Source organism: Ciconia boyciana, chromosome 3 (genome assembly GCF_034638445.1).
Source record: "Ciconia boyciana chromosome 3, ASM3463844v1, whole genome shotgun sequence".
NCBI classification, from domain to species: domain Eukaryota; kingdom Metazoa; phylum Chordata; class Aves; order Ciconiiformes; family Ciconiidae; genus Ciconia; species Ciconia boyciana.
The window spans coordinates 105206569-105233004 of NC_132936.1; the positions used below are offsets into that span (position 1 = coordinate 105206569).

General features: G+C 39.0%; 1 protein-coding gene across 1 annotated transcript in view; it reads right to left on the reverse strand.

Moving 5' to 3' along the window:
• USH2A (usherin) overlaps window positions 1-24054 on the reverse strand; it is a 391818-nt gene extending 367764 nt beyond the window's left edge. Inside the window, exons 1-2 of the mRNA XM_072858355.1 lie at window positions 23570-24054; window positions 18102-18267 (exon numbers count right to left, since the gene is read on the reverse strand). Coding sequence (XP_072714456.1) covers window positions 18102-18267; window positions 23570-24054 — 651 coding nt within the window. The remainder of the gene's footprint in view (window positions 1-18101; window positions 18268-23569) is intronic.
• Window positions 24055-26436: the final 2382 nt, after the last annotated feature.

The window sequence follows — 26436 nt, forward strand, 5'->3', positions numbered from 1 at the left end:
CAGCTTCAGCGATGCCATCTGACACCTGCTGAGACTCAGACCTCAAATATGTTAAATTTACTTTCTTCCTCACAGCTGTTCTTTACACCTTGAAACAAGATGCCTGATAATGTGTGTATGTGGGATGTTGGACAGTAAAGCATCTGGCATACTGGGTCCCAAAAGAAGACCCGATTTGTGTCCTAACTTTGCACAAAAGAAACAAATACCACCTGCAACCATCTATGTGCTTGTTTGACCCTTCTCTCTCAGAGAACTCCTGCCATTTCAGTGGTAGATGCTCCAGCGCAGCACAGTGTCTTTTTCTAAAAATTTTCATATAGCCCCACTGTCTACATGAGTTGTTACGTACCCACTTGCTTGCCCTCCCCAGCTCCTGCTGCCTCATTCCTTCCCTCCCCATACAGTGAATTGAAATCATCCCAGAGCCACAAACAGATAAAGGAAGTTGGGGAAGAGGAAATATGTTGACTACATACAGCTTGCAACCATGTTTAAGGGGATGCACAACGTAAGTATTTTTGGGGGTAAGGGGGAGAGAGACTCACGCCCATGTTATGAGCACTATGAACAGTTATGCCCATGCTCTGAGAAATCCAGTGTACAAAAAACAGAGACTTGAGGAAGAAACCTCATCAGGGGACCACAGCGACAGAACTGTCTTAAAACAGAAGGGCTGGAGAGGATAAAGGGACAGTAGAAGAAATGGTAAAGAACAGCGAAGGGGAAGGAAAAAGCATAAGGTCGGGAGGGGCAAGTTGTCTCTTTGCCTTTCCTTCTTTTGCCTCAGGCCCATATCGGCCTTTCCTTTTCTTGACTTAACTGGGATGAATTTTAATTGCAGCCTCTCTACGTGTTTTATACACTATGTACTCTCTACTTGTGTGGAGTGGATTTCCCATTCATCACAGGATTGCAGGCAAAAATCCCGGGAGCATTTTGCTTTCCTTCAAAGTTAGCTTTGCTAAAATCAATAACTTTAGGGCTGCTTCCTCCATCTAGCACATACCCCCACCCCACGACCATTTCAAATTCCATGATTTTATGATCATTTGATTTTATTTCTTACCTCCATATACAGATTTATATTTACAATCTTTCCATGATAACAGTGACAATATTCTACACTGTTTCAATACAGCATAAATGCAACAACCTTACAGCAACAGTGGAAACATGCTCTCATTTGTAGTTTTAACACAGTCAATATCCTAACGGATCTCTAACAATCTCTCTTCCTACTGTCTCCTCCTCAATAGCCCAGCATTCTTCAAATCAAAGTTCTGGTTTTCTTAGGGACGTGTTTTATGTCTTAAATATTTTTATTGCTTGGGCTTTTTTTCTGACCACCTGCAAGTCCAGTGCAACAGCCAAGAATCACAACTACATTAAATTGTCCTTACCCTGTATGCAAACCACTGAACTTAGTTTAAAAAGAAGGAAAAAAAAAGGGGGGGGGGGGGTGGGGGGGAGGGAAGCAGGGGTGTTTTCTACTGCAGATTGAGTATCATCCCTCAGCAATATTGTTACATCTCTTCCAGCTTTATATTAGCTCTCCCTTCACTAAAACTGTGTATCTTGGCATTTTAAATCCCCCTTCATTTTCCTGGTTGTCTCTCTTATTCCAATAATATCTTTCTTATCCTTGAAAACATGTCACTCCAATTCAGCAGTCTTATTACATATGCTCCTAGCATTTGTATAAAAGATATTTAGCTTTTCTTTTTGCCCTCCTTTACTTTTCTTTTTCACTATCTCCTACAATGTTAAGCCCTTCTCTACAGGAAATGGTTTTCCTTCAATCCAAGTCTTTATTTTTGTGCATAGATCCACTAGTTCATCTTGAATTCCCTGAAGAACAACATAAATTTAAAAAAAAAAAAAAAAAAAAAGGTGGGGAGGGGGGAAGGGGAAAAAAAAGATGGAACCCTGGAGTGCTCCTGAAGCAATTAACTCTCTGTTCAAGAACAAGCTATGTATTAATACAAATTTGACCCCAAACAGTGAAATCTGAAAGCAACTAGAATGCAGACCAATCCATAAGGTGGTTTACAGGCTTAAGACAAACAAATAGCTATTTCATGAATAAAGCTTTTAAGATGCAAAAATGCAAGTTAACAGCAAGCAGAAGGATCCAAAATAAGAATCATGTATGTCATTAATTTTTTGGACAAGGGTAATTTTAGTACTGTGTTAAAAACTGAGTGATATAACACACACTGTCACTTATCTGATAAACAAGGCCAAAGACAAAGAAAGATCGATGCGAAAAGAGACAGCTTTTGAAATGGTTTGTATTTTTAAAGAATTAGTATTTAAATATGTAAACATTGTTTTAAAATAAACAGTTGAATTGGAGATTAGTGATCCTTCTGCCACAGAGTATGCATTTCAATTATGCATTGGCAATTTTCATTTAATCTTTTGTTGGTGAGTACTTCACCAGTATTTCAGTACTATGAAGTAATATTAAAATGGTTAACTACAGCTCTGCCACTTTCTACCCCAACCAGCACTGGACCAATGAAAAGTATTCTTTATTGTCTTTATTGTATCAGTAGAGCTCTATCAATCTATTACTGATGCCTCAGGACAGAATAAACATATCTGGGCAGGGGAATGGCAGAGAGAACCCAAGGGCTCAAGATTGCAAATACAGATTCTGTTAAAAACTAAAGTAATTAACAAATAAGCTTTATTCTGACTACTATTTTAACCATTGATCAATCTCTGTTCTTTTTACATGGAAAGGTTTAATGAGTGACTCTTGTGCTGCAAATGAGTTCCAAACAATAAAACATAGTAAGAGGATCCTAGTCATCAGATCTGAAAATACATGGAGAACAATTGCTTTCCTGCTGCATAATGACTCTATTTTCCCCAAGTCACAGAACAAATCAGATCCAAGATCCAATGATCACTATAGTAACATGAAAGGAGACAAGGATTCAACAAGCTGCTTTTTAGCAGCTAAAACAGTTACATAAAACAGACTTGCCAAAATTAATTGAAACAAAAAGTCTGAAAGTACATTTTAGATAATCTCATAACAATGCACATTTTCTCTCTGCCCCCTCCGTTTAAAATACAGCACAACCACTGATTCTGAATTTTCCTGAACTACTTGTAATCATGTAAATTAGGGATGAGATGTAGATGTCAAATGAAAAACGTCCCTTCTGAATAAAGTCTCTGTGCTTCACTAGTCAAAAAATAAGCAGACACCCACACAAATGAAGGGAGCTGTTACTAATGTACAATTATTAACCCTGTATTACACCATCAGCTGTAGATTAAATTCTAGTCTTTTGAATTTATTATATGTGAAGAATTTTGCACCACTTTGCACTGCTCAGTACTGGGACTTCTAAGTCATTCCCAAATTTAGTGCAAGAATACATCGGTTCTACAACAGCTGAACAGCTCTGCTGGGACTAGAAGGTTGAAAATCCATCCCTCTGTCTCTTTTTGTGATGATTTACATAAGAAGAAAGCAATTATTCTTGCCCTCTGAACGCCTTGCCACAAAAGTTCCATGTATCCTGTTGAGGGATTTTTGCAAATAAAGTCTCATCTTTTCTTTCAAGGCTTAATTTCTCTTCATGGTCAAGGATCCACAAAATTCTGCCTTTGTTTCCTTTCATGTTCCTCCCAACTTCAGGCCTTTCCCTCCTCCTCTGTGCCCTGCTTTCTTCCTTCCATCACAAACTGCTTTAGAAATGGTCCTTCAACTATTCCTTTGTACTGTAAGTCTTTTTGACAACAATTCACTGTAAGCGTCAATTTTCATTTTTTAATAATAACTGCTTTTCTCCAGAGTTACTAAGCATCTTACCAGCAAAGCTTTGCAGCAGATGCAAACTGTGCTGTTAACTGAACATAGACCAAACCTGACTTAGGAGGGCTGTGTTTTGGTAGCTTATTGTTGGTAGCTCATTTTTGGAAAAAGCTAAAGGAAAAAGTTTATGCAGCAGCACCCTCAACCACATTTTGTTGGAGATGGGCCAGGAGAGGACCAGGAGAGGCTGCTCAGAAAGTTCATAGTGGTTTCCTGTGTTTCAGTAGACAGGCCTCAAGCTAAGGCATGGGAACGCCATGGAGATTACTGATCAACAGCAAAGATGTGGATACCAATAAAGACAATTTAAGGAAAAGAATAAAGGCCCTTCAAATATAATACAATGCACTTAGAAGTCCAACGGAAGAGTGGTAATCTAGTTTACTGACCTGTTACATACATAATTACCTGGCTTACAGACAAGAGGTACATGCATAAGGCACAACTTGAAGAGACAGAATATCTACTATCAAGACTCAAGCAGGCCACCTAGAGAAGCTCAGAGAGATGAGAGACTTTTTCTGTTGACCAGTCCTGACTCCAAGAACCACAAAAGTCCCATGGGACATGGTCATCAAGCTAGAAAGAGAAAAGCACATATCTCCGAGTACTGAGGATAAATCTTCAGGGTAAGAATTTCAGTGGAAAGAAAGAGAAGCTTGCAGTTCTGAAATGTCAGATTAGGAGCAATATGGATATTTTAATCTATGCAGCCACTGAATATCACATGCTGATTTGCCTACAGGTGCAACGATGGTGAACCTCACAAGATATATAGGCCATCTACAATAAGAGGCAATAGCAATGGTACACCTAAGTACCACTGGAAAGGAGAGAGGAGAGCTTCAAGAGGAAAATATTTTGGCTTTAATTCAGGAGGCAGAAGATCAAAGCCAGTGCCATTCTTTGAAATGCTGCCAATATCACAAAGGGTCAGACAAGCAAGGTTGCATGATTCTACACACAACCGAGCAAACAGTGAGTGGAAAAAAAGATTTAGGTCAATTCGGAATTGAGACACTTTTCTGGAATAGACAGAATCAAAGAAGGGTAAGCTTCTCCTACACCCGAATAGGGCCAGTCTACTTCTTTATCAAATTAGGAAAGAAACCAATCAAGTTTAGGGAAAAAATAACTTAAAAGTATCAAAATAAAAAAAAAAAAAAATCCTACTAAGTATATGTAGACTGTAGACAGTGACAAAATATGCCTGTCTTTGAAATCTAAAGCCTAAGATGTTTGAACCTGAATGTCAGGAATTACATAGATCATACCACTGAAAAAGTGTTGCTATACCTTAAAGAAAGTTCAAATTTTGATAAAGTAAATGAGCTAACTGTATTAAAACATACTACAGAAGCTGGTATTCCAGCCCATTTTTAAAAAGAAAAAAGAAAAAAACAGCACCTTCAGATTCAATGGGAGATCAGAAAAGCAGTAGAAACAGAAAATATAGTTTTCAATTAGCCCTGCACAGATCAAAGAACAATGCAGAAATTAAAATTACAGACATCATGCGTGACCAGGTCTTGGAGCAATTGTTCTGATAATCCATCAAATCAAGTCTACATAGGGTGAATTGGTTGGAAAAACACATGGTTAAATATTGTATACTGGAAAAGGCAACGTGGCTTTTGTGGAAGGAAATCAAGATACAACTTTGAGGTCTTTGAAGTAGTTAAGATGCATGTGGATAAGGAAGAACTGACCGATATAATATGCTGGCTTTCCAGAAAGGTTTCAAACTCGGTAGAGATTAAATGTCCATATTTCACACAGGCAGAAGTTTATCAGTAGGTACTCCAAAAATCTTTGCTATTTAACATTTTATATAGGCTTGAAAACAGTGGTTAGTGAGGTGAAAAAGGATGTAGTTAATACATCCAGACAGTAAAAGTCAAAGCTTACTTTAAAGTTACAAAAGGATCTCAAGGAACAGGCAATAAAGTAGGAGACTAAATGTGTTAACCACAAAGTAACAGACATGAGAAAAATATTCTTAACTATGTAAACATAACATTAAGTTCTGAAACGTCACTACTCAGAAAAAGTGGTCTTGGGGTTACTGTAGATAGTCATCCACTAATGAGCAAAATGCTCAATGGCAAAGAGGAAACACATTCCTTATTGGGAAAGAAATTAAGAACAAAACCACAAAACTTCATTGTTTAGAAATTTATGGTGCAAAGTATCTGTAATAGTAAGTGGAGTTCTGATGCTTGCATCCCCAAAATTATAATAGTATAATCCCAAAAGTTTCAGAAAAGATCAAGGAGGGTGACCAAACTGCAGAATGGCTTCAATATAAGGAGAGATCCAGTTTATAAACAATTATAATATGAAATCAAGTTCTATAACCAAAATATCAGATAGCATGAAAATGATAAATAGAAAGCAACTGACAAAAGAAATTGGCAAAAAGAAATTAGCAGACAGCAGATTTAAAATAAAGAACAATTTCATACAGCCATAATTGCATATGAGGAACTCAGTGCCACAAGATACTAGCAATACCAAAATATAAATTATAAAAAAGAACTAGACTATTAAACTAAAAATAGGTCAGTCAGTGGCTATTCAATACAGTCTAGCTTAAGAAGCTTCAAAAACACTGGTTGTCAGAAAACAGGTCAGTGATGTGTCTAAAAGAACACTGTTTCTGTGCATCCACTCTTCTTTCATACTCAAAGACAGATTATCTAGACAGACTGTCGAACCAACACAGTAGTTCTTAAATGATGCAAAAATTACAGCGTTATTGAGCTGAGGTATTGGAACGAGATACACGGACAGGAGGAGTTCTTCCCCTTCTTGCATCCCAGAACTTACTACTTTCCAGCCAAGCTGAGAAGTTGTTCAGTGCCAGGAAATATTCTTTGCTTCCATGAGAAAATGATACATGAAGACTTACCAGAAGATTCCTCCTGTGGACTGGAACCAGCACATATAGATTTTGCATTGTACAGGATCTACACATGTAATTTATGTCACCTTCCATTTGCTGCATGCACAGGTTTGCTGCATGCACAGGTGATAATGCAAGATGTACATGAGAGAGTTCACACATAAATAATGGAGGTTGCATAAAGGACAATCTGAAAGTTGCATCTTCCATTTCTTGATCAGACTTCTGACTTAAGTCTCTAAGCTACAGAAGCCTGAACCAAATGTACTAATTACTTCTTTTTTAAATAACCAGGAAAAGCAGAAGCTGCTCTATTTGGCTGTACTCATGAAGGTTTTAGACTCTTATCAAAAAAGTTTCAAGTATCTTGTGAAAACATCTACTTAGCAACTGGCACAGAATAAGGAGGGAAGGACAATGGTTCAACATCCGTGATCCATCTTTACCAGCAAAGAAGTTCAAACCAGTTGCCAGTTTTCTGCTCACACACTGTGCATGCCAAGAACTACTTGCTGGGGGACCTTCGGCCCACATTGCAAATAGTGCGCTCTAAATGGTGATACTACACCGTACAACTTCAAGCTTGGTCTCCCCAGAAAGGAATCAAATTCAAGCATATCAGCAGTGCTCTTCTGCAACACAGGACTCCAAATAAACAGAAGGCAAACCTGTATCAAAAAGAACTCTTCCCGCACACAAAACTGATAATGTAGATGTACCCTGTGAGTGTCATCTTAATGTTTTACACCAACAGCCATATCAAGTACACACAGCTACTTCCAGTCTCTCAAAGTTTGCTCCCTACACAACTCAAGGGCACACAAACATACAAACAGAAGAGCAGTCATACAGCTGCAGAAGCGCACCTAAGGTTACGCCAAGTGATACATATCTGGGAACCCACTTATAAGTGGTGTACATAAAGATGTATTTAAGAGATTAGTTCAGAATCAAGGGCTATCTAGTTTAAACAATTCTTTTGCTTATGTTTCTCCCAGTAGGACTCTACATTTCTAGCAACCTGAAAATAGTTGATTCCAATGACCACAGTTTAATTCACAGGATGCTGTTAAACAGCACACATCTCTTTCTCTCAGTTCTTCTAACTCCAGCAATGCAATTTTTACTATTATTCTTAATATTGAATTTGAACATTTGAAGGACATCTTTTTTTCTTTACCTTTCAAAACATTCTCCTCTAAGAAGTAGGCAAGCTACTTCTGTATGGTATGACATACCTTTTAGATTCATATGTCACCACAACATTAAACAACAATTTTTTTCCAACAAAAAATACGCTTACAAATGATACTTTATGTACTGTAACTACATGACAGAAATAGATGTATTGCCTATTACAATGGCCACTAGAAGTTTGGTTCACAGCTATTAATTATCCTAAAAAAATTATGGTATGCTTAGGAAGACTGAAAGTTATTTTCTAATTAAAAAAAAAAAAAAATCCCACCCCCCACAATTCTAGAGTAGCACAGATCATTATTCACCTCTACTTTACTCATTTTTATCTAAAAAATAAAAGCTAAATAGAAAAGCAAAAACACACCAGATGCCAAAAATGCAACCTTAAGTATTGCAGGACATTTAAAGATTTGAGACTAGGGGAAGAAAAGAAGGCAAATTATTCTTAACATAGTGTTTCCATTATTAAAAATACAATTTAATTGGCTGCCACATATTTTTGTATAAGGAAACAAACTGCTTGTAAAACAAATTGAAACTTGATGGATTTCAAATCTCATCTGAAACTCTCCAGACAAATCAGGCATAGCTTCTGCAAACCATTCATTACTACCTCCTCCCAGCATTGGTCATGCAAAGGCTTAATTCCATTCCTACCGTATATAATATAGACTCTGGGCAGACTCCAGTGGGATTTGCATTTGAAATCGAAAAAATAACAGTCACAATTTCCAGAAGCGTAGTCAAAACAGCATTGACAAAACCTGTGGTTTTGGCATTCTGATATTTGGCATTTGAAATTAAAGTCTTGGCCCAGATGAAGTTCCTTGTCTTGTGTTCCGAGGCAGCTGTTAGACTGTAAATCGACATCTGCAAATATGCAAGAACTTGCCTGAACTCATATTCAGGCAAGAAAGGAAGTAGCTTAAGAGACAGTGTAAGTGAAGAGAAGATAGAGGCATCTAGGAAATATCCCAGTTTCCCAAGGAGCTGAAGTTATAACAAAGAGCTTTCAAATCAACATAAACAGTCAACATCCTACTACCCAATAACCAGGAGAAGAGGCAAGCACCACAGTAGGACTTCTGGGTGCAGCACAGCAAGTTACTAATATCAAAGAACCCCAAGGCTGCAAGTTCAGCAGCAGTATCTGAATGGCCTGCAACCATAGTAGATTAAATGATGAACCAGTTACCAAGAGAGCTATGCTCATTGCTTCTATGAACAGTTCTCTAAACAGACACTCAAATACATTATACAGACTGTAACTTTTTTTATTTCTGCTGTCTGTTTGGAGCATAGCACCAACCATATGGACAGACTGCATCCTCCTCAATATTTTCAACACACAATTGCAATTAATAGACAAGAAGCTCTAATATGTAGAATTGATGCAAGCTCTCCCCTCCCTTCTTGGGACTGACAAACTACTCCTAATAGTTAGTAAGTGATGACTTCAAACAGGAGATAAAAGTGATTTGTTAAATTAAAATGCTTCCTTGCTTTCCATGTCCTTACTAAACTTAGGAAATATACAGTCTAAAACAACTCATATTTAGTAATACATACACAGAGAGTGTACAGAGTAAATGTTTTCCTCCCTGCTTTTAAGTCTCAGGTTCTTTGCTTTTAATATAAATTTTAAAGTATTCAAAAACTTGTGCAGAAAATAAAAGGATTTCACAAATTGGAAAGGACAAGTTTTCTCTTGATAGTCAAACAGTTATGATGTAAAGCGGTCTCATTAAATCATAAGTACTTTAACCTTTTCTTGAAAGAACTGGAAGATTTAAAGATTTATAAAGAAATTTTGCCTAAACTAGGAAATGACTCATATTTGACATGTATTGAAATGATAATGCTGATTTCAATAGGCACTCTAAGAGCATTTTCCTCCCAGGAGAGTAATTCAGTCATGGTTACCTCTCTGCATTTAGATCTTAAACTTACTTTCTAAAGCTTTTAATGTGCTATAGTCTGCCAAAACATGGCAGAGTTACACAGATATGATCAGGCAAAATAAAGGCTACTAAAAAGATTATTTTTATAATTGCAGACACTAAATATGAAACAAATACATCAATCTGACATGTTCTCAAAATCTCCTGGTTCAGCAGCCTTGGCTGTATCTGAAAATTCATGTTTAAATTCCACTCTTCTTAATTGGTTAAATAAATTCTGAAGTATCAAAGGGAAAGTGAGGGACCTTTAACAGTGAATCTGAAAAAGAAAATACATAATGGAGCTGCTGTTACTAAGTGGCACAAATCTGATATTGGTATCACTATGCAGAGATAATGAGGTACACAATTGGCCTTAATTATGCACTGCTATGCTTTCAAATTTTTTATTTCTTTAAAAGTTAATTTTTTAAAACACCATTTTTCTTGAGGTTTCACTTCAGTGCGTATCAGATTCTTTTAAGTAAAAGGCTATATATCCTTTACTCCACTGAGTAACTTCAATCAGAGTTTTTGCTAATATATACCTAAAAAGATACAGTGATAAATATCATTAAATCGAGATCAAATACATAGGAGGACTCAAACTTTCAGAAGCCTGAAGGACTTGATCCTCACCAATTGAAATCAACTAGAATAGTGGCAGTAGTTTCAAGGAAACAGGATCCACAATGTATGGCCTTAAAAAAAAAAACAAACAAACAAAAATGAAATTGCAAAACGAAAAGATAAGTTCCTTTACAAATCATAAGCAGTGGAAAATAAAGGCAGACATCATTAGAGAAAAATAAGTCATATTAATTGGAGAGCAGAAAAAAATGGTCAAAATTCACTTTTGTTGCAAATCCACTTCAACTTACCTCGGCAGAACTTTTCAAGGATGACTTTTCTCGAATGTTTATTGGGTATAAAGAGCAAAGAAATGGATAGCCAATAAGTCTGACAGCAAAATATGCATATTAAGAAGCCTGCATAAACTATTAAAAAGTATAAAGTTACTCTTAGACTGATGCCTTCTAGTATCAAGTAGCTTTTTCAACAGTCTATTCCAAGACTATTAGTGACTCATGTCCAACATCCTGCTGGCAGCAGTTGTTACAGCAATATCACAGGAAAAGGGGAAAAAAAAAAAAAAAAATCCCACAGTCCACCTACATAACAACTCATTGATATGAATTCCCATCGTTTCCTGTTGGATGGGACATTACTCTTTTTATGAAAGTTACTGAATTTAAATTAAAACAAAAAAGAAAAGACCCAAACATTTTCGTATCCCCACTATTGTGATCAGAATGCTTTTTCAGAAACACTCTGCTGCAATATAACGGACTCCGTTTCCAACTTAAATAGTGCCTTTTTCTGCCTGGTGTTTACACTCCAACAGATTTAGAGCAGAAAACTGTATGACCTCCTACTCTTCACTATAGTTAATTCCCAAAAGAAGGTTCTCCAAATCGTCTTCCATAAGGCCTACATAGAGCCTTTCACTGTCATCATAGGCTTAGTAGCTCTGTTCTGAATTATATTCCTTAAATATGAATGACGGAAATTGTACGTAACACTTTGCACGAAATCTCACCAGAGTCTGGAGCAGCAGCAATGCTGTTTTTCTCTCACTACCGGGAATGCCTCTCCTGATACATTTCCCCAACACATGCCTTTTTTGTAGCCACATCATGCCAGTAACTCATCATCACTACCTGGGACTACTATTTCAGCGATTTTCTAATGATTAACTACTTAGCAAAAGATTTTGTGAGGGATTTCAAGTTCATTACTTTGCATTTTGTAATACCAAATTTTATTTCATGCCAGTTACCCCAGTCCTTTTGGTCGTGCCATTCTTCCTGTATAACATCTTACTGTTCCTCTTCCTGATGATGCCTCTCCACATTACGTTACCAGCTAGTATTATCAGTACACTCTTAATATTTCTACCAAGATCATTAATGAAAATATAACACAAGGCTGGTCCAAAGACTAATTCTCAAGGAATTCAATTGCTTTTTTGCCTCCCTCCTCCCCCACCCCGGGGATTACAAGCAAGTCCCTTTGAGCAGTATCTATTGCCAACCCTCCCCATGAGCATTCCCTTTGACCCTACAATTTCTCATGGGCTGTCACATCAATGCTAAACTGAACTCCAGATAGAGGAAATCTGATACACTTACTTTGCCTGAAAATCAGTTTTCTCATCAAAAAAAGCTAAGAGGTTAGACAGTGATGAGCTATCTTTAGTAAATCCATGCTGCATTTTACCCCCTTTTTCATTTAGCTCCACATCTTTATTTATTCCTTCAAAGATCTTTTCTAAATCCTCATATGCCACTGTGTCAAGACATATAGGTCTGCATTGCCAAGATCCTTTTCCTTCCTCTTTATACAGGCTCTGTCTGGGATGGAATTAACTTTCTTCTGAATCTGAATCTTTCTGTGTTCTGAATTTGTGGCTAAAAGAGCATTGATAACACACTTATATTTTGGCTATTGCTGAAGAGTGCTAGAACAGTGTCAAGCCTTTCTCTTTTCCCACTCTGCCCCTCATCCCACCTCAGCAGTAAGCTAAGGTTGGGCCAAGAAGTTAGGAGGGGACACAGCCAGGATAGCTGATCCAAACTGACCAAAGGAATATTCCGTACTGTATAACCTCATGCTTAGCAATAAAAACCGGGGTAGAAGACGGACTTTGGGGAGACAGGGGTTTTACTTCCAAGGTGGCTGCTGCTCAGAGACTGGCTGGGCAGTGGTCTGCTTGTGGGAGGTGGCGAGTGATTGCCTTTCCATCATTTGTTCCCCTCTCATCCCCTTTGCTTCAGCTGTTAAACTGTCTCCATTTCGACCCATGACTTTTCTCACTTTTGCTATTGCTATTCTCTCCCCTGTTCCACTGGCGGGGATGAGGGGGTGCTTGGCTGCTGGCCAGCATCAATGCATGACACTCTCCTTCCTAAATGTAAGCATAATAGCTCCACCTCTGACTTCGTAGATTTGCATAAAATATCTCTTTGTCAAAGGATTTTATGTACCGGTTCTTTCAGAATTTTTGGACAAAGACCATCTGATTGCATCAGCATGTACACAACAAGCTTGCAAATTCATGTTTCTACCTCTTTATGATCACTTCTGTTTCCATACATTCATTTCCATTACCCAGCCTGGTTTTGCTCTGTGACTGTTATTATTATCCTTATTGAAAACAGAAGCAAAGTATTTATTTAGTTTGGGGACCTTACTCAAATCATCTTTCATCTTAAGCACACCTTCACTGTACACAGGTCTTGCCTTCTTACACAAAAAAATCTTAAGAACTTTTTACCATTTAACAGTCATTGCAAAGTCTAATTCAGCTTGACACCTTTACAGTTTTATTTCTATTCCTACATAGCATTCTCTGTGAATTTGCTTCCCCATTCCCCAGTGCTTGCAGATTCTGCCATCTCTAATTGCAAAGGTGCTTATTCACTCAGATAAGCCTGGGCACTACATATCCAATTTTTTTCTTTGTTAAGGGCAGAAATTCCTCTTAATTCTATTATTTTTATTTTTAATAACTTCCAGGCCTTTTTTCCATTCAATCTCTGGACTCCGCAGTTCACCTTGATTTATTAAAATAGTCCTATTTGTTTGTTCTCTTTGAAACCCAAAAGTGTACCTACAGAACCAAAGAACTGTTTATTCTTCTGTTTCATCTGAATCTAGTTAGGAATACACAACATTATTTTTTACACCCACATCTCTAATAATGCCCTCATCACTTAACGAACTGGTATCCAGACTTTCTGCTCCAGTGACTAGTTGATGAAGAAACCTTTCATGCAGAACATTTCATGCAGAACATGTTTGGGCCCTGCTCTTGTTAGTAGAACTTTAATTTCCCACCTATAAACCAGAGAATAAGTCTCTGCAGGGATGTTAGAGAGAATAAGTACTCTCTAACGAATTACACATCTAAATCCAAACATAAGGATTGAAATTCCTAGATTACCTCAGTAGAATTCATTTACTAGCCTTTTCTTCCCCTAGAATTATTTTATTCCAGATAAATTATTTGCAATCTGTGCTGTCCTTTCTTCTTTCCTTCCCTCTTATCATTTAATTACTATTTGGTGCTATTCCACCATTTAGCTTTCATTTTTATAATTCCTGAATAGGCATATGCTCCTATACCTGAATTCCAAACATATCTGTCATCCTACCACATTTCTGCTCTCTCTAAACTCAGTTTTACATCTGCAACTAGTACTTCACACTCCTCTGTCATGGTGTCTGTTGCCTAGCATTTATGCACAAATATTTCAGTTTCTCCTACTGACCACAGCAACTCCCCTATTTGCAGGCTCCCAGCTCCTACTGACTGATTGGCTTTGGAGACCTTTGGCCTGAATCAGTCTCATATTAGGCGTACCTGTGTTCGGAGTCGGACTTGGACCCTAGCTCCTTGGCAGAGCAGTCTCTCTCATGGTCAGCTACATCACTCACACACACACCCTTCACAAACTACAACCAACCTGCTAAAAAACAAACACAAAACTTCACCAATCTGCCGTGAACACTTATCAAAACCAAATCCCACAGTCTCCCTTAGCTGTTATTCCTGTCACCAACTTGGCATGCAAAGCCTTGTGCCTCAATCCCCGATTCTTTGGTTGCAGCCACTGGGTGTGCCAGCCAGTCTGCCCCTGTCCTTCGCCCATGCACTGTCACAAACAAGATGCATAAATTCCCTGTGAGCCAACTAACAAGTATTGCTTCTTTCTCAGGGGCAGGACCCATTAGACACCTCTATTTGCTAACTGTATTAGTAAGTGCTAGCATTCAGTAAAACACTTCTGTCCTGAGTCAGACGCACCCCAAATTAGACATGTCTGTAATTTGGTCTGTAGTCACTGAGCAACAAGGCATCACGCCAAAAAACTTTTTTCCCTCCCTGTCTACCAGACAAACATGCAATACTGTGCATGGCTTTGAACAATACTTTGCAATATGGTGTGGAGAATATCTGGTCAACTTTATATCCAATACAATTTACAAGGTAACTATTTTGACCCACTGTTGTCACCTGCGTTTCCTACACAAACCTAAACCACCACAGAATTTAAGAGAAAAGCTACACTGTTAAAAAGTTTTGTAGTCTCTGGGAAAACAAGGACCAAATATGCTTCATGTACCAGAAAAGTCATGCATATTGAAGGCCAGGGATATTAATTGCAGCACTTAATGCTTCTAACTTAAATTTTTGGGAAACCAAACCAACTGTCAATAGGTTAGATGCCCACACCTCTGGCACAAAGTTAAAGCATTTTCATAATAAACAAAAGAGCTGTTACCACATACATCTTCAGTTACCACTGGTATCTGAATTATACTACCTAAAAATTGTAAAATTACATACCTTTTTAAAAAAGAATCTGAATAGCTTGTGCCTACTATGCTTCATGCATAGAGAATATAATTTCTTTATGTAAAATTCTGTTTAGCATAGCAGCATCACATCCTAACCCTCTCCATCTTAAATTCACAGATGCGGTTTTTAGGGGTCCTACAACTCCAAATACGGCAATGCTGCTATGTCCTCCTTTATTTTTTTTAAATACACTTTTTCCACATATACAAGTTTTGTTACGTGCACGAAAAAATCCATTCCACGTTTTCAACTGTCTTATCAGGAACTGTACTTAGTTGCCTCATAAAAGAACATTCACAAACTTTATTTTCTTTTAGTCCAAAAAACATATCAAGCAAGCTGTCAAACAAGTCTGAAGAGATTTTTTTTTTTTTTTTTTTTACATCAGGACATGTCACCCAGCTCCAGCTAGATCCCCAATAAAAAGAATGCCAAACAATGTTCCAAATTCTGCAAAGTACCTAAAAAGGTGCTGAATCTACTGTTAGTTTAGTTAAACCTAATAGCTTGTGGCTAAACATCACAGCCATATACATGACATTTCACATCGAACAACAATATCCTTTTTGTTTCTGTAGAAGGAGGTTATATAGCAACAACACTGATAACACCATACCTACTTCAAAACCAGCATAGCTGTAGGGTGACTGCAAACTTTCCTAATTTACTAGCCATGGAGCTCAGTCCTAGAGCCTGTCTTTGCTAGAAAATAAAGGCTATGCCTACAACAGTCACACAGAACTGAGACTGCTAATCCTTTACAGGTATTAGAGGCAGTTTCACCTCAACAAGACAGCACGGAAGTCTACACGGTCTGACGTACTTGGAAAAGCTCGAAGTAGTAGTAGGCCATTATTGCACTCAGCCCCCTGTGCTGCCTCTACCCCAGGTAGCTCACCCTACAGCCCACAGAAGGGTCTGTCTCTTCTCCACACTGCAGTGCCCATACCTACTGCACGGGCATCGCCTGAGGAGAAGGCTGGCTAGTCAGAGAAGTCAAAAGTCACACTTGCGGTAAGATCAGGTGATTTGTACTTTTAGGTGTAAAGATTACTAATGCCTATAAAACTACATAGTGCTTTATCTTCAGCAGACCTTTTCATCAGCTTAAGAAAACACCTACATTCAAATATATGTCATAATGATTTATAAATATATATCATCATCAAATACTGTCTGAAGACACAGACACTTCTACATGAATGTTACTTTTGCATGTTTTTGTATGGTCTCTCTCATATTCTCATTTTCCATTTATTTCTCCATTTATAGAAAAAAATGCTTTTGGACAGCTGCTAAAAAAAACCAAAAACAAAGCCAAAAAAACCGAAACCACAGAACTTTACCTCAAGTTTCATAGGCAGACCTAGAGCTAAATGGATCATGCTGCAGCCACTACCATCTTTAGTGGAAAGCTGAATCCTACAATATCACAAATCACAGAATGTAAGGTTCTACCCTGAGCTCAGAAATTTGGAAAAAGTATTAAGCCTGCAGTCCCTTTAAGGGTCTAGAAGCCACACTTCTTTACTCCTGCTATGCATTGAACAACTTTCCCCAAAGAAACAAAGGACCAAATTCTACAGAGTGCTTGAGGGTTCTTTGTAATACAGTTTAAGATATGTGTCTGTATTTAAATCCAGCCCTTTCACTCTTCACTTTGCTATCCCAGGCTTTAGCAGTTTCTGAGGCTAGTACAAAATGTGGCTGACAGCAGCAGCAGTAATATAGCACCCTTGGAGTGGTTGAAGTGTAAAGTTCATTAGTTCTACCTTAAGGTCACTCTTTTAATCCAACAGCCAAAATCTTATTCGCACTACCATGCTGTTATCCTGCAAAAAAAGAAAACTGCAAAAAAATCAAGACGTCAGCTTAGATACTTCTTACAAGTGACAAGATCAGCACTAAAAATCCAAATCACAGTCAATACCTTTTAGCAAGTTTCAAGAAAGCAGCAAAACTATTCTTGATTATGCTGTAAACCAAATGAAATTTAATAGAACGGATAAAGGAAATGAAGGAAGGAGAAGATAAACAATTCAATACCTGATAATTGTGTTTTATAATTATTAGTTGAACTTGGCTTACAAATAGAATTTACTAGAGCGTCTGTTGGGAATTACAAGACATGCAAATAACTGAATTTTAATTTCTTCTGTGTTTGTTTACTGATTTTTGTACATACAGTTTAAATTTTAACAAACTCAATTTTGCTTTATCCTCAGTGGATATTTGTACACTTATTAAAAAGTTATGTCAACAGAAGACTTTTAGAACACAAGGACTGTGTTTTAACAATTCTGAATCATATTTTTAAAATAAGAGGTAATAGCTCTGTAACTTACTAGCTTGATTGATCCTGTACAAACTCATACATGTTTACTTATGTGCATTGTAAGAAGTTTTTAAAATTAAATGGGACACACCTCTGTAAGATAAGTACATTAGCATGTACAGATGAGGATGACATTCTCTTTTTTAGGAAATAATCTCAGAGACCCAAGACTTATTCATAATGTTAGAAATAAGTAGCTTTTCTTCACCCCAAATACTCGTGTTCTTAAGGGTGAGAATTTTCAGTCTTGTTTGTTCAGAAGAGCAGGCACAGCATTTCTTTCCAGCGTGAAATTAGCAATCGCCTCAAAATGAGCTCCCAAATTAAGATCCTTGCCTACAAGACCCAGGACTCATAATTTACATCCCCCAATTTATCCTTTTATATTTATACAGTTATACCATTCTCACACAAATGTTGTATTTCAACAAATATTAAATGGTTTTTATTTTACTCACCTGCACACTAAGATGAATCCATTTCTTCACAAGAATTCTCCCCAGTGTCATTACTTTTATTGGTGGCTGCAAACCATTTACTGTGCGATAAAAAAACATGGTCTCTTTCTCAGAGATTGTGAGTTTGAACACAGTCTGCCCATCAATAGCCTTTTCTATCACACACCTTTGGAAATAACCAAGAAAAACAACATAAGGTCAGAGGCACACACATATACACATTCTTGCCAAGGTGCTATCCTGTAAAGTGATGCTAACCAGAATGCATTCAAATAAACGTTAAAAGTACAGCTCTTGAGAAGATGCTCAGTGACAGTGAAAGTCACAGGATGTACTAAGCGTAAAAGAACTTTAACAATGATATTTTCTGTCTTAATCTGTGACACATATATATATACTTTTTTAATTTAGTGCATGCAATGCCAGTTCACTTGGGGGTGGAAGAGGGGTCCATTTTGCCTCCTCTCTTCAGGGTTCCATGATAGAAACCACAGTGGCTGGCCACCACTGTGCAGGTGTCTGCTGCACTTTTCGTGCAAAGCTGTGCAACATAGTACATCCTGTGGAGGCACTTACATTTTTCTTAGTCTAACAAGGCAAATGTAATATAACCGCAAAAAGCAGTGTGAATGACATGCTCTGGAAATAAGTCTTCCATCTTTCCACCAAATCTGTCCAGGTAAGGTAGCAACAACACCAGCTTCCCCTACATTCTCCCTTTGATACAGCCCTTCTTTAACCTAAGAAAACCAGAGCAAGGCAAGAAGGCTATCCAGCCACTTGTTAGTTTTTTTCTCACAAAGATTTCACATCAATATCAAATGCAACACTGTATATATAAGGTACAAAGAATACCATCCATAGCAACAACCCACATTGCATATCTAGCTGCTGAAATATTTTTGCCAATCCAATCACCATGATGTCAAGGGTCCTGAGAAAGCATAGGCTGTATATGCTTGTGAAACAGCTATGTATTTTATTACGGTAATCATCTGTATAACAAAAATTATAAAGTTCTGCATTCCCATTTCAGCTGCTTAAGAAATCCAGTGCCCAATTTACTGACCCATGAAAAGCCAAATATTTTAAGTTACACCAGACTAAATTAGTGCACTAAGTCACAAGAGAGAAGCATATAAAATTTGTATGAGACCAGGATTTACTTAGACGTATTTCAGAAAAAAAAAAAAAACAACCAAAAAAACCACCTTATCTACCGATAAGCATCTTCACTTACTATGCATTTATAAAAGAAAAGTATCAAAATGGCTGTTCCTTGATACTGCCATTATTCACTAATTCACCTTTAAATCCAAGAGAAAAATTAATTTATTTTAACTGTTACCATTTTAGCCTGCTGGAATGTTGTCAATAAAACAACTTGCAAACTGCAGACTACTGTTTTCCAAGCCTTACTAAAAACACATTTCTTAATATATTGTCGACTGGTCTTTGCAATATTTTGTTTGCTTGTAAACATGCTAGTTTTGCTAGATAATAAATGTGAGGGAAGGCTCAGCTAAGTAGCAAAATATTTAGGAACTGGATTTACCCAGTTCCTGGATAAACAATAATTGGATAATCCAGTTTTTTGTTTATTTTAGTTATCTAAAACAAACATCCCCACATTGTTTTTATCCCCAAAGGTGTCATGACTTTAAGAAGGGAAGCGACCTTGATGTACATCACTTTGAAAACTGGAAAGAACAAATGTGAATTGTGACTCACTACCAAAAGAAAAAAATCATGAGACAGAAAATGGGGGGGGGGGGAGGAGGGAGAAAAAAGAAAAAAACTCAAACTAGTGCTAACACAGGTGAAATAGGCATAAGCATTACTTCTGACTCTGAGCACGATTTTCCATTCCAACCATGATTACAGAGAGAAACCACTGTTCTTTGTGAAGTTTCCAAGTTCTGGTAACCTCCAGTCCCACAGAGCCAATTCCTGACTACATAATTCTCTATGGTGGGGTTAGAGGGAGGAAAAGCAAACAACACGAATCTGCTTAGTCAGCTTTCAAAGAGAAAAATATTCTAGAGAACCTAACACAGCTGTACTGGTGATCCCCACACATTAACTGGAGCACTTGCAAATGGGAACATCTGCACAGGTTCAAAAATCAGACATATGGTATCTTAAGGCAACTCCCCCTAATGTAAAACATCTGAATAGATATGAAGTAATAGGATATTATTTTAGTCCTTTAGATAAATAAAATTTAAAAAATACATCTACTGCCCATTTCACAATCAGGCCATTCCCCCTGATCCTTTTGTGTGTAAAAGGCCCCAGCTCATTTCTCTTCCATCGCCCATGTCTTCTGGTCATCTAACTTCCAGTTAGCCCAGTTCACACTAAATTGATACAAACTGCCTGTAATGATTACTCATATATACTAAGCTTCTATCCGTATTCTTATCCTATTCCATTGCGAATGGTTATCATCACATACAATTTCCTATATTGTGCTAAGGCTTACTTACAGGCCACGCACAGGCTTTCTGAAAGCATTTATATTAACTGATGAGTACATGCAGTAAGAGAGGAAGCATGGGGAAAGAATAAAATTCAGAGACAAGAGCTCTGCTCACTTACTGCACTTACTGCCTAAAGGGAAAGTAAATTTAAAGACTGGAGTACAAATATCAGTGTTTTCTCACTATTCTCTTGCTTTTCTTCAAGATTTCCAACATGGAGTGACTTAAAAGCATACCTACACATATCTATACTATAAATCTTAAAAGAACATTAGGGCTTCAAATAAATCCATAACATGACCTGACTTTCCTCTCTCTTTGTATGAAAGTGTATTCTTTTCCAGATTCACATAAGAAAACTTGGTATATGAAATTGATGAAGAAAATTCTTGGTGTCTTTGATTATCCACATATATTTGCTCCCCCAGAATGTCACAATCTTTAAAGGGCCTTCAGACTTTGAGTCCTCACATCAGTATCTCTCACTTCAGCCAGCACAGTAACTTCTAGCAGAAAAATTCTGCTATTCTCTTACATGGGCACATGCCTAACAGAGAAATGTCACAGTCTTTACAAGGATGCAACGGGATACTATACAGCAACACTCCTAGCTTCTTTCCTAAGCGCTCTCTAGCAGCCAGACCATATAACATTCAGCATGAAGAAACACATTAGTATGGCATATCCAAAAACCATGGGTCTGCTGTACTTGATGTAAGAGCACTTCACCAGTGAACAAAATACCTTGTTAAACTTTCAATTATTCTATTGGTAAAATGAGCGTCTGGTTCTGGCTCATCTTCCTAGTGTTTTGGTGGCAGCACAAAGACTTTGTTAGAATGAGTCCCAGTTCCATGAAGTCCCTCTGCTGTGATAATGGGGTTTTAAAGGTCTCACAAATGACATCTAACAGGGACAATTCCCCATGAGGGACTGCAAAATGTAGGACATCTAGCAAGTCAAACTCCTTCTGCCAACCTGAAGGATTCACTAAACCAATACAATAAAAGGAAAAACATCTTAGTTTGCTGTTAAACTATTTCTCTGTTGTAGGATGCCTTCTGAGTCGAGCTTCAGTGGCTTCAGTGTGCAATTACTGTTTCACCACAACTGGAGTTCTGCATTGCTTTTATGAAGAAAGAAAAATTAACATGCTTCTTTCTGTGAACAGTGGAAAAAAGAGTCTGGACAGTGGCATATCATCCTGACCACTGGAATAACTGTTATCCAACTTCAATTTTCAGGACTGGGCTCTACCATTGTCGTTTCTACATGTTAAGTAGCAACAATCTCACAAGGCAGAAGAATGAAGTGATCTATTACAAAAATTGAATAAAAACATTTAGATTTTAAAGTGATCTATAAAACCCACTGAACAGGAATATGTACATTGTGTAGTTATTAACACAGCAGCAATTGGAGGCTAATGTTTTACACTAGTCCGTGGATAATCAGACATTGGTAGAGTCTGGTTTCTGCACAGCACTTAATCATTTGAAACTAAGGACATACCTTTCATTGTTTTAGGCTCCATGCAAGCAAAGCCTGTCCCATTGACAAAAGAGTTTCATGGATCTCACTCAACACATCATTGCAACAGCTTGCTTGGAAATTAGCAGGACATTTCTGCTTCAAGTTAGGCATGTGCTTTGCTGAACAAGACTCTGATATGCCCGCATATGCATGGAGATGAACTCATGGCATTGGACAACCCCAGGAATAGACTCTCTGGCATTCAAGATTCAAACATTATATAGAAAATGCTGTCTATAAAAGACACTAGGTCAAAGCTCCAGAGACACCTTTACACATACCTTCAGCTGAGCTGATTTAACTGAAGCTTAAACTAAAGTCACTTTTGCTCTGCAGATCTTGTTTATTTCTCCTCCATAACCACAATTTCTGTAGTTACGTTGATTTTTTAAAGGTAATTATCCTGCATAAAGCAGACTATAATTTTAAATATATCATTACAATTTTAGACATTTCTATCGTTTCTGATGCTTTTCACACCCCTAGACAACATACTATTTCACAGCAGCATGCAAAATAAGTATCAAGAATGCGACAACAGAGCAGATCATTATTTTCGTTCTAACAGTAAGTTATGAGTACAAGTACAAAAACATTTGTGACATATACGCTGAAGGAATGTACTACACTTTTTGTGTGCTTCACTTTAAAGAGGGTCTGCACAACCAGGGTAAGAAAGAGTAGGAGGCTCTGCATTTTGTGATAGATGAAGGGAAATTTTTTTGCAGGATTTTCGATGCATTTTTCACAAAGCAAGTTTTTCATTATAGTAAGGCCCAGTCAAGCAGCAGGGCCACTTATAACAGCAATATTTGCTAAAAACATGATACGTAGCCAAATAAGAGACAGAGCATGCTTAGCCATGTCTATTTTGTGAACACCTAGTGAAACTTCACTAGCAGTTTGAATAGTGAAATCTTTCGTTAAAGTAGCAACATGATCTCTTGTTCAGTCAACATTCCCCAGATCTTCCAGAAAAACTATGACCACTGTTCTGTAGCTCTGAAATATTCATTTTGGAAGATCTGGGGGTTTTCCTTGTTTGTTTTTAAGGAGTAAACTTGTGTTGGGGATTCCTAAAATTTTAGATTATTTTTTTTCCATCATGAAAGCAGCAACAGCACAAACCCCTGACAACATGTTTTTCTAGCAGCTTTTAGAAGAAATGTGAATTAGAAATACAAATTTAGATTTTTTTTAAGAATAGACACGCACATTATGTATGAATAGTTCCCACTGAAAGCAATTGGACTACCATCTGAGTCAACGCCACTGAAACTGAACCTACTTGTCTTAACATTTGCAAAGACCCTAACCTAAATACGGCTTTAAAATGTCAGTTTCTCACTGTACCTTTTTAAAATTTTAAATAACTTGCTAATAATGACCGTGACTGCAATGATCAATTTTTTTAAGAGCACCAGGAAAGTAAACACCTTCAATACTACTTACATTACACCTTCTTGCTCAGGTTTCAACCATACAGTTAACGTAAATGAAGCTGCAAGCCTCGGAGAATGGGGAGTAGAGAAGCAATCCTTGTGATTATAAAAAATATAACTGGAAGCATTGCTGAAGGACCCTGGATGCAAGTCCCTTTTGTCCTCTGTGATACAGGTACCAAGGCCTTCTGAAAGAAGCAGTTTGTAGGAAGAAGGCGACGACCTGTACGGACATTCCTGAACACAAAACCTCTGGGTGCAGGACATAATACTTTCAACGGCTACTGAGCTATGACAGAAAGTACTTCGGTCCGGCAGCCCACAAGTGGCTTGAGTTGGCACGATTGACACATTCTTGAAAGCTCCCACATTTTCAAGCCTAGGGAAATGTCCCTGAGAGCTGACCAACACAAAGGAGTCATAATAAGTTAAGATTAATGTTTCAATAGCATGAAACAAGAAACGACACCTCAAGGAAAGAGCCCAGCAATTCATGTTTACAAAAAAGCTCCTCCTGATTAAAGCATCTGTAAATAAATAATGATGTCCATGTCAGTAGCAATGTCCTCAGGTGGTATGCTTTAAGAGTTCATGTAGCATTTCATCTTCGAAACACCCATGCAAGGACTCAGTCGCAGGGGACACCTATGTCTTCTGGCCAGCAAAATGCACGTGGGTGACAGCCGGTATCTGCAAACCATAAAAAACAGACACAGTCTGTGGAAGGAACATGCCCTTTTGCACCAACAGAGGCAATGCCCTGCTAGGGATTTTAAGGGTCTGAATTCTTCTTCCAAATTTCCACCAGCAGGCCCACTTGTACCTTCGCCGGCTACGGCCAAGACGTCTCTCTAAGTAAGGGCAATGGGACTAGGCCGACTCAAGCCCACACACGCTCACAGCCGAGCAGAGTTTATCCCAGATCTCTCGCATCACGCGAGGCCGACGCTCAGCTTTACGTTTTAAGGTAACGAGTACAGAATAAGGTAGCAAACCAGGGCATGCGACTTCAGCATCCGAACATCTTTCCTGAGGGTTTCAAGCTAGTTGAATCTCACATTTACAATCCCCCGGCGCTTCCCTCAGCTTTACACCGCTCTCTGGGAGCTGCTCGGCACCGTCCCCACCACGCTATTTCAGGGTACGCTGAGGGACACCCCCCTGTTCCGCTCCTGAGGCATCCTGGGCACCAGCGAGCGGGAACGGTGGCCTAAGCCCCCAGCCATGTATCTATGGTTCCCTCAAGTTGACAGCCCGCTTCGTGCCTTACCCCGCTGCCTGCCTCACGCTGCTCCTTTCAGCGCTCGGCAAAGCTGATTAAAACCACGTTGCCCATCTGTCCCGTGTGGATCTTTCTAATAGCGAACGCCCGCGCTGGGGCTCCCCGGCAGGCTGGGTAGGGGCAGGCGGCGAACCGCGCGATGGCAGCCGATAAATAAGTTGATTTACCGTTATTTTCTCCGCCCGGGAGCGGAGCAGAGCGGAGCAGAGCGGAGCAGAGCAGAGCAGAGCAGAGCGAGGAGACCGGCGCGGCGCCCGGCGGCTCCCTCGCCAACGCCGCCCGCGGTCGCTCGGCAACGCCGCGGTCTCCTCCCCGCCCCCGCGGCCCGGGCCCGCCGCGGGCCCGCCGGCCCCCGCCCGCCCGGCACCTGCCGCGCTTTAAAGCGGCAGCAGCAGCAGGCGGCGGTCCGGAGCGCACGGCTCCTTCCTTCTTCATCCCACACGCACCCACCCCTCCCCCGGGATTAGAAGGGCGGCCCGCGGGAAGCCATTTCGCTGCCGCTCGGTGCGCGGTAGGAAATGTTTAACGCAGCGCTGGGCAGCCGCCCGTCGCCTCAGGAGGAGCGGCGGCCTGCGGCAGGCAGGCAGGCCGGCCGCGGCTCTCCTCGGGCCCGCGCTTCAGGCTGCGGTTCTGTGGGGCGGCCCTCCGTGGGTCAACGTCGGCGGGGTCAGCCCGCCTTTTTTGGGGGGCGCGAGGCCTTCTGCAGGGCGCGTTTGTCAAGGTCTGCCTTGTAAAGTTTTGGAAGGAACGAGTTAGTTGTTGGTGGGTCCGATTTTCTCAAGTTTTAGGGTCAGACTTTCACTGGTTAGAGAAAGGGGAATGAATTTCTTTTACACGCTGAAACTAGGGTGGGAGTTCGAAGTCAGAGGAGCGACGGAGGAGCACGAACCAGAGCAGATGAGTGCCATAGGTACGCTTTCCACACAAAAAAGAGCAGAGAAGAAACATTGTCAGGACCTTCAGACATTTTTGACGAGAACCTCATTTCTCTCTTTGGTACAGCTATGCAAAGCAAACACAAGCTGCAAAGTTGTTGTCAGTGAGCTACAATAGGTTGTTTATATGTATTTCTGGACAGAGAAGCACCAATTAATACCTCCCCTGAGGATATATAAAGTATCTATAAATTTTATCTTTATTATGGAAGTTGCATGAGCTGCAACGTGGCTGGTATCTTTCCTGACAATTTTGTTGAAATAGCCTCCAGTAACTTATCACCTTAGCATGTCTGGACTTTTACTAGCTACATAGTGACCAAATTCTTTGGCAACGTACACAATTGCTAAGAAATCATCCTCTATCATAACTCTTAATGCATTTTAACAAGCCCTTCATCCTGCATCAAAGAAGCTCCTCGACTGTTCCTGGAACATCTCTGCTTTACTACAGATCTTTTTCCTAAGGTCATAAAAGATAAACAGTAATTCCTGCTAACGTGTTATCAGTCACTTTGCAGTGTTTTCATGTTCTGGTAGTCATTAAACATTGTAGTTCTGTTGTCAGAATTACCTTACCAAAAGTATTCAAATGTAAAGAACTTTGTTTACCACAGAAGGGATGGGGGGAAAACATTGGTCTGAGGCGTGGTGCAACAC